General features: G+C 46.9%; 1 protein-coding gene across 1 annotated transcript in view; it reads right to left on the reverse strand.

The window, feature by feature from the left end:
* Positions 1 to 1820: 1820 nt before the first annotated feature.
* Pmvk (phosphomevalonate kinase) overlaps positions 1821 to 9306 on the reverse strand; it is a 9437-nt gene continuing 1951 nt past the window's right edge. Inside the window, exons 2-5 of the mRNA XM_013015398.1 lie at positions 8335 to 8398; positions 5984 to 6136; positions 3479 to 3608; positions 1821 to 2251 (exon numbers count right to left, since the gene is read on the reverse strand). Coding sequence (XP_012870852.1) covers positions 2115 to 2251; positions 3479 to 3608; positions 5984 to 6136; positions 8335 to 8398 — 484 coding nt within the window. The 3' untranslated portion in view covers positions 1821 to 2114. The remainder of the gene's footprint in view (positions 2252 to 3478; positions 3609 to 5983; positions 6137 to 8334; positions 8399 to 9306) is intronic.

Here is a 9306-nt window from a genome sequence, read left to right on the forward strand (position 1 = left end):
AAGCCCCACAACCCACAAAAAAAAATTAAAATTAAAAAAAAAACCTTAAGACTTATCATCTGTGTGGAGAGGAATCAAAATAGAAATTTTTAAAAATGGGAAGGGAGAAGCAAATAGACAAAGTGAATTTGATCAAAGAACATTGTATGGATGGAAATATCACAATGAAATCCCCAATGAAATACTAATCAAAAATCTTCATCTTAAAGAAATTCAGCCAGGTACTAGTGGCTCATGCCTGTAACTCTAGCTACTAAGGAAACTGAGATCTGAGGCTCACAGTTCAAAGCCAGCCCAGGCAGGAAAGTCCTTGAGACTCTTATCTCCAAATTAACCACCAGAAAACCAAAGTGGTCCAATGGCTCAAGTGGTAGAGCACTAACCTTGAGCTCAGGGACAAAGCCCAGACCCAGAGTTCAAGCCCCACCACTGACAAAAAAAGAAAAAGAAAAAAGAAAAGAAATTCAGGGGCTGGGAAGGTGGCTCAGAGGTAGAGCACTTGCCTTGCATGCATGAGGCCCTGGGTTCGATTCCTCAGCACCACATAAGCAAAAAGAAAAAAGCCGGAAGTGGTGCTGTGGCTCAAGTGGTAGAGCGCTAGCCTTGAGCTGAAGAGCTGAGGGACAGCGCCCAGGCCCAGAGTTCAGGCCCCAAGACTGGATCCCCCAAAAAAAAAGAAAGAAAGAAATTCAAAGCCAGACACTGGTGGCTCACACCTGTAATCCTAGCTACTCAAAAGGCTGAGATCTGAGGATTGCAGTTCAAAGCCAGATGGAGCAGGAAAGTCCATGAGACTCTTATCTCCAATTAACCATCAGAAAACCGGATGTGGAGCAAAACTGGATGTGGAGCTGTGGCTCAAAGTGGTAGAGTCTAGCCTTGAGCAAAAGAGCTCAGGGACAGCTCCCAGACCCTGAGTTCAAGCCCATGACTGACAAAAAAGAAGAAAGAAAGACAGACAGACAGACAGACAGACAGAAAGAAAGAAAGAAAGAAAGGAAGGAAGGAAGGAAGGGAGAGTGGGAGGGAGGGAGGGAGGGAGGAAGGAAGGAAGGAAGGAAGGAAGGAAGGAAGGAAGGAAAAGAAAAGATATTCAAAAATAGAGAAAGTTGGAAGAGTGTCAGCCTTGAGCAAAAATACTAAGGGATAGTGCCCAGCATGGGAAGGAAGGCATGGCTCAATCACTCAGGTGGCAGAGCAACTGCTTGACCGAGTTCAAATCCCAGTATCATCAATAAGAAAAAGAATTTAATTTTCTTTTAAAAGGTCAAGATTTCACATACTCTCTCTATAAAGCTTTCTTGATGCTGCCTGAAAAAAGAAAAGAAACCAAGATCAGGGAGTTGAGGTGCTTAGCTTGGCTTGGTGTTGGCAAGAAACTATGGACACTGTGCTCTAGCTGTAGGAATGTGGCAGAAGAGGCCCCGTCAGATGTCAGGCAGCCGGCATTTCACTCTGAGCGTCCTTACCTATTAACCCTCTAGCCCTGGGCAAGTCAGTCACTTCTCTGTGTTCTTGGGACCTCCTAAACGCACATAAAATACTCTCTTCACTAATTTCCCAGGATGTCTCTGAAGAATCTATAGACATTTGGAAATTGTAAAAGATGACATAAATATAAGAGACACTTAGGAATGGCATTTTCTATGAACAGAGCTTTTCCTGGGGCCATCCCAAAAGGCAAGATCCTCAGACCTCAATCCCAGGCCTTTCACCCATGGCATTGTACATGGTGTACAGGTGGCCACCACAACACCCCGGGTCCTTTTGAGACCATACAGGCCAGCCAGCATCGGGGAAATAAGAGGTCTCCAGCCCTAAGTGTATTCTCCAAGGTTTATTAGTATCCATGCTAGAAGGCTTCAAGCTCTTGTCTAGAGCAAGGGACTACAAGCATCTGGACAGGGCTGATAGCCCTGGCACCCGTGGAGATGGTAATGTTCCTGCTTCAAGCACAGCATCTCTCCATGGAGAAGATGAGGTCTCCCAAAGATTCCTGACTGGCTGGCATCCACCAGCCCCCTCAGAAATACAGAGCCAGGCCATCTGTCTGCTCCTCCACTTCAGTCAGAATTGGGTGCCCCCAATCTAGCAACCTCTCTAAAGCCTGACAGCTAAAGTCTGGAACAAACAAATTCCAGCAGGTTCCTCAACTGCTCCTCCAGGCGCTGTTCATCTCCATGGTTCTCGATGACCCAGTCAAAGTCCCCAAAGTTATCCAGGCCGCATTCAGATTCGGCATCATCCACCCCTGTAGAGGAAGCATAATGGAGTTAGGCTCCAGACAAACACCAGGTATGGAGGCTGGCTGCCCAGGAGTGGGTCTGCTTTTAACCGTCTCTCCTCTGCTTCCCAAGAGCCAAATTTGCACACCTGGAAGGCACGTCCACCAGCTGAAATGCTGTGCCACTGTGACGCAGGTGTAGCAGCCCACAGCTGGTCCCCACTGACATCACTACCCCCAGCCCTCACCTCCTCCACCCCTGCTCCTGCCTACACAAGGTAGACTGGTCATCTAGAACCACACCCATACCAAAAAGGCATCACACATCATGTTAGATCAGGCTAGCTGAGTCCTTTTCTACCCTTCAATCTACTGGATTCAATCCTCCTGGAAGACCTGGAAGCAGGGGGTGAGAGTCAGGCTCTTCCTCTTACTTTGTGTGGCCCTGGGAAAGAGACTTCAGAGTCCTCATCTGCCACAGCTACAGCCATGGGGTGGGTTTGGTATAATGGTGAAGTGAGATGCTGTATATAAAATGCTGGCCATCGGCTGGCTAGAGAGACTGCCCAGGAGCTAAGCTGTGAGTAGTGGTTGTACCCCTGGGATCTGAGCTTCTCTGAGGCACAGTGACCTGGTGTAGGACAGAAGCCTGAGCTGGGCCTCAGAACTCCCAGAAGAGCAGATCCTGGGCTGGCACCAGAGATCCCCAGGGTCTGCTGATCAAGTAGAAACAATGTTTTGGCAACTTGTTCTCCAATCACTACCAATCCCTACGATTAAATAGTGAAGGGGGAGGCTCATGGAGTGGGTCCCACCAAATCCCAAGAGAAACACAGTAGCCTGGAGAAGATAGCCCTGGCAACATGGCAGGGAGACCTTGACCCTCTCAAACACCCTCTGCCAACCCACTTTTTTGTGTGTTTTCCAGAACTAGGGCCTGGGCACTGCCCCTGAGTTTTTTTTGCTCAAGACTAGCATTGTACAACTTGAACTACAAACTCAGTTTCTGGCTTTTTTGGTGGTGAGTAGAAGATAAAAACTTCATAGACTTTTCTGCCTGGGTTGGCTTTGAATGGTGATGCTCAAATCTCAGCCTTCTCAGGAGATAGGATTACAGGCATGAGTCACCAGTGCCTGGCTCCACCCCCCTCTTGTGTCTCAGGCCTTTCAGGATGAGAAGAAAACTTACAGCACAAGTTGGGGTTGCTGACCCTCTATGCCAAGCCTTGGAGACAAATGCTATGAAAGACGTACCTGGTGTAAACACCCAGCCCCGCTGCTGTCGGCTCTGCTCCGAAGCCACCACACGAACTGTCTGTGCCACAGCCCCGTAGGCCTCCTGAAACCACCGGATGTCAGACACTCTCCGTGTGTCACTCACCAGCTGCAGGGGAGGGACATAGACAGGTGACCAAAAGAACAGAGTGTTAGAAGAAAGGGAACTATAGAAGCCAGAACAGCAGTACAGCTCCAACCCCATCAGCTTGAACACATGAGCAGCTAGGAAAGAGAAGGGGCCCAGGTTCCCTGACTTGGTCACTCACTCAGCAGATACCACTGAAAGCTGCCCATTTGTCAGATTGCTCATTTGCCCAATGACAGCACCAAGCAAGGGATACAACAACCACCTACTGGGCAATGTCATTGCTGAGGATAGAATGGTGAATAAAACATACCTGTCCTGCCCTCTTGGAGCTCATGATACAGAGGAGTCACATGGAACAACAGCATCCTCATTAACCAGGGATACTCAACCCTAATCTCCTCCTCCTCCCCCCCCCCCCCCCCCCCCCGCCCCACATAAAATGACAGTGCTGCTTGTCCAGCTTCTCAGAACTAGATCCTTGGCACCGGCTGTCTTCCTCACACCCCACAGTCAAATATCAACAACTCAATTCCTATTGGCTCAAGACATGTGCATGGCTGGCTGTATGGCTCAGCAGCAGAGTATCCACCTAGAAAGCATGAAACCCTGAGTTCAAATCCCAAGACTACCATACACACACACAGACACAGACACACATACGTAAGTGCACACATGCACGCATGCATGCCACTTCTTCTCTCTTCTACCAAGCTCTGAGCAACACCAGTTTTGTTTTTTCTTTTTGTTCTCAACTAGGCCTCTGCTTCTGTTCCTGCTCCTTCTCTGTCAGCAACTAGGAAACCCTTTTTCTGGTGTTCAACATAGAACCCAAGAGCTAACCTGTGCTCTCCCACTGACTACATAGCTGGCCACCTTTCAAATCTTGAGTCATGTCTTTCCTCTGCTCAGAACACTCCTCTCCTCAGCGACTCCCCATCATACATGGAAGTAAAATCTAGACTCTTCCCAGGCCCTGCAGGATCTAACCTTAACATCCTCTGGGTCACCACTCTGGCCCCCTGGCTTTTCTTTAAACACACCAAGTATAGTTCCCTTTAAGGCCTTTCCTCCTTGTTCCCTCTCTCTGGAGTACTACCTCCACAAATATCCATTTGGCTCACTCCCTAATTTTGTTCATGCCATAATCTGTCATCCTATCAATAAGGCCCTTTCTGATACCTTTAATATAACAGCAACCCCACCCCAGCCTGCTTCATATCCTTGGCCTGCTTTGTTCATTATGTAGTCTTTATCTCTACCTGATATATTCTATATTCTACTCTCTTCTGCCCCCAGCAGGAGAGAAGTAAGCTCTAAGGTAAAGACTTCAATGCATTTTTGCACTAGTGCATCCCCAGAACCTGGGGGCAATGTCTGGTATATGTAGATATCCACCATCTACTATAGTTATGAATGAGGAAGGAAAAGCGAGGGGTGCCAGGGTACACCTGCTATGAGCATTCATTAAGACTTGGGTTCTGCCAGGTGCCAGTGGCTCACACCTGTAATCCTAGCTACTCAGGAGGCTGAGATTCTGGGGATAACAGTTCAGGGCCAGCCGAGGTAAGAAAGTCCACGAGATTCTTAGCTCCAATTAACCACCAGAAAACTAGAAATGGCACTGTGGCTCAAAGTGGCAGGGTGTAGGTTGGGAATGTGGCTTAGTGGTAGAGTGCTTGCCTAGTATGCATGAGGCCCTGGGTTCGATTCCTCGGTACCACATAAGCAAAAAGAAAAAAAGCCGGAAGTGGTACTATGGCTCAAGTGGTAGAGCACTAGCCTTGAGCTGAAGAGCTGAGGGACAGTGCCCAGGCCCAGAGTTCAAGCCCCACGGCCGACAAAAAAAAAAAAAAGTCTGTGACACTTACCTCCAATTAACCAGCAAAAAGCTGGAAGTAGAGGTGTGGCCCAGGTGATAGAGCACAAGCCTTGAGTGATTAAGCTAAGGGACAACAGCCAGGCCCTGAGTTTTCAAATCCTAGGACACACACACACACACACACACAGATACATATATGCACATGCGCGTGCGCACACACACATACACATGAAAGCAGAGGCTAGACTGTACAAGGCCCAGAATTCATGATAAAGACTTTGGTTTTAAGAATGGGGTATAGCTCAAGTGGTAAAACTGGCCTTGTAAGCAAGCAGCCCTGAGTTCAAACCATGTACCACCAAAATGACATTGATTTTATTCATGAGAATGGGGAGCCACCAAAATAGATCATTGAGGGCAAATATGAGAGCTAAGCACATAGACTACAGCAGGTACCGAGGCAGGATTCTGATGCATTGGGACAGGATGGTGCCAGTGAAGACAGAGAGGTGGGCACAACAAACAGAGGGTTGGAGAGAAAGGCTTGCCTTGTGCTGTCATGGAGCCCTCTTACCCAAATGGACTGGGACACGCCCTCCACAACCTTCCTGCAGAAGAAGCCGGGGTCAGCTTGGCGCTTCTCCTCCCCCCAGCGGATCATGTCCTTCCGATAGGCCTCCTTGTAGGTACTGGCATCCAAGAGTTTCTGGAAGTCCAAACCATGGTCCTGCCCAAAGCACAGTCCATCTATGGTGCCATCTCTCCTAAAACAGGAAGAGCCAGCCCTGCCCGGGAGCCTCCCCTGGCCGAGGCCAACACCGTACAAGAGCACTCCAGCAAGGGAAAAATCCCACTAGGAAATGGAAGAAAGGTCTTGGGATAATTCTAGAAATCATTTGAAATATGAAATGAGATTTTTTTTGTTCTTCTGCAGTTCTTACCTTCCCAATTATTTCTGGCTTAAACTAATCCTGAAATTAGTTTGTATCCCCCAGGTACAGGCTTAGGCTTCAACGAAAGAAATATGAAGAAGAGAAAAAAAAGCTGTGTTCCCTGTCCTCCCACTACCCTATGGCATCATTTGTCCCCATCCCAAATCTCAGGTAGACTGGGGCAAGTTCCAGGACTTCGCTGGAACAGCATCACTCCATCTGACTCTTGGCACGTCTGGGGCTCACATGCCCAGCCAGAGGATCCCTCCAGAAAGAGGGCCTACCTGCTCCTGGGGAACTGCTTCTAGACTTGGCATCCCCCTTCACCCAGGAAATCCCTCCAGAGGGCCTTAGGAAGGTTCTGGCTCTCCGATTACCTCATAGCAGAAAAACCATTCTTCCCTTGGGCTCTCATTTTTCTGGTCCCTATTCAGGATGTGGTCAGCAGCTACATCTTACTTGTGAACTGGTATCCTTGCAGGAGCATCATGGCCTGCCTGTCAGTTCCATTTTCCACTGTGACTTTAAGAACCAATACAAAGCTGAGCTGAGATCTGAGGGTTGCAGTTCAAATCCAGCCCAGGCAGGAAAGTCCATGAGACTCTAATCTCTAATTAACCACCAGAAAAGCAGAAGTGGAACTGTGGCTCAAAGCGGTAGAATGTTAAAAAGCTCAGGGAGAGCACTCAGGCACTGAGTTCAAGCTCCATGACCAACAAAAACAACAAAAACCCTGTACAATAACATTTCCGTTCAGATCTGTGTTTGGGAGTGAATGACAGCTGACCTGCCAAGAACTCCTCTACCAATCTTAAAACTGCAAACACTAGAGATGGGAGGGGTAACTCAGCAGTACAGGCCCTGCCTAGAAAGCAAAAACCCAGCACCAATGGTGTGGTAGTAAAAGCACATAAACCCAGCAATCAGGAAGTATAGGCAGGAGAGTCTCCATTCTGAGACCAGTCTGAGCTAGAGTGGGACTCTCTCTCAAAAACATAAGTAAACAAATATATAATCTAAACATATAATCCTTTCTCCAAAAAATACTAACTCCCAGGTGAGGTATGGTGGCTCATGCCTGCAATCCCAACAGTTCAAGAGGCAGAGGTTTGGAAGATCACAGTTCAAGACCAACCTGAGAAAAAGCTAGATCTTATCTGACAACAAGGAGCTAGCTAAGTGTAATAGTGTATGCCTCCAGCTATGCTGGAGTCATAAACAGGAGGATCAAGTCCCAACCAGCAAAAAAAAAAAGAAACAAGCTCTACTTGAAAATTAACAAAAGCAAAAAAGGGCAAGGACCATTAGCTCCAGTGGTATAAATCTTGTAAGGCCTTGAGTTCCCCAGTGCTGCCAGTACCAGTATTAGAGCTTGAACTCAAGGCCTCACACTCTTTCAACAACTTCTTGTTCCCAGCTGGTTCACTACCACTTGAGCCACCTCCACTTCTAAGTTTTTGCTAGTTAACTGGTGATAAGAGTCTCTTACATTTGCCTGCTCAAGTTGGCTTAAAATCACAATTCTTAGATCTCAGCCTCCTGAGTAGCTAGGATTACAACCATGAGCCACTAACACCCAGCATTATCTATATATCTTGACAACTCAAGCAACTAAATGTCTCAGGAGAAAATTCCAGAGGCTGCATCAGATCAGATGGGTAGGGAGTGTGGTGATGTGAGGTGTCATATAGTTTGAATAAGGGAACATGTGCAATTATTTACTATTCACGTGGCTTCAAAACTGCCACCTTAAAATGTCTACAGATTTTCCTGTATCCCCTTCTTGAATATGCTCTGGGGAGGTTACTAGGAAACAAGTTTAAGCTGACAATGCCCCCCCCAAAAAAAATCTACTCACAGGAAACTAAGAGTTGGCCTCTTCTCTTCCAGCAGTAGTCATGGAGACCATGCTAATGATTCAAACAGCAGCCACAGCTCCAAAGCCCAGAAGTTTCCTATTCCCAACCCCCAGATTTCATGAGCCATCACCTACCTGAGCAAACTGTTCCTTCAATGGACCAGAGAGCCTGAGGATAGCACAGACATCATTTCCAAGCCTAGGGGACAAAGAGATGATGAATCCAGCTAACCTTGAGCTTCTAGGGGTTTCCAGCCTCCAGAAGAGAAGTACAGTATCCCCATTTCTACTACTGGTATCTACATAACTCTGACACATCTCAACTTTCCTTGTTTTCTTTCCTAGTGAGAATGAAGTTTATAGGGATTATTGTAAAATTCACAGGAACCTAAGAATTCTGAAACTAACAGGTAGAACATAAAACTGGTAAGGATGTGTCTATGTGTCTACGTGCCTGACAACATTCTGGTTGGATTCTATTACAGCTGGGACTCTGAAGTTATTCTCTCACTGTTAGGGATATCTTGGTCTCAACTGACCAAATCACCACAACCTAAGTAAATAATTCATTCCTTCAGTTATTCAATGTACTTCACCAGTTATTTAATGGGTGTTACATTTAGATCCAGAGAGATATAAATGGGAATAAAATACTTGATTCCTGCCTTGGACTTCAGAAGCTCACAAATACCCTTAAACATCAACACAGTGATATAAGTGTTTTGGATGAAAAAACTGAGGTTAAGTGAGAATGAATTCATCCAAAGCAACATTTTAAGACATGAAACCAGTAGGCAACACTTTATTCCTGAACCTTTACTAGCCACTTACATGCATTATCTCATTGAATCCTTCTATACATCCTATTATTATCCCCACTCAACAAACAAAATTAAGGCAGAGAGGATTAGAAATGTGTCCCAGACGGGGCTGGGAAGGTGGCTCAGTGGTAGAGTGCTTGCCTTGCATACATGGGGTACTGGGTTCGATTTCTCAGCTCCACATATGCAGAAAAAGCCTTGGGCTTTTGCTGTGGCTCAAGTGGTAGAGCTCTAGCCTTGAGCTGAAGAGCTGAGGGACAGCACCCAGGCCCAGAGTTCAGGCCCC

Source organism: Dipodomys ordii, unplaced genomic scaffold, assembly GCF_000151885.1.
Source record: "Dipodomys ordii isolate 6190 unplaced genomic scaffold, Dord_2.0 Scaffold26, whole genome shotgun sequence".
Taxonomy (NCBI): domain Eukaryota; kingdom Metazoa; phylum Chordata; class Mammalia; order Rodentia; family Heteromyidae; genus Dipodomys; species Dipodomys ordii.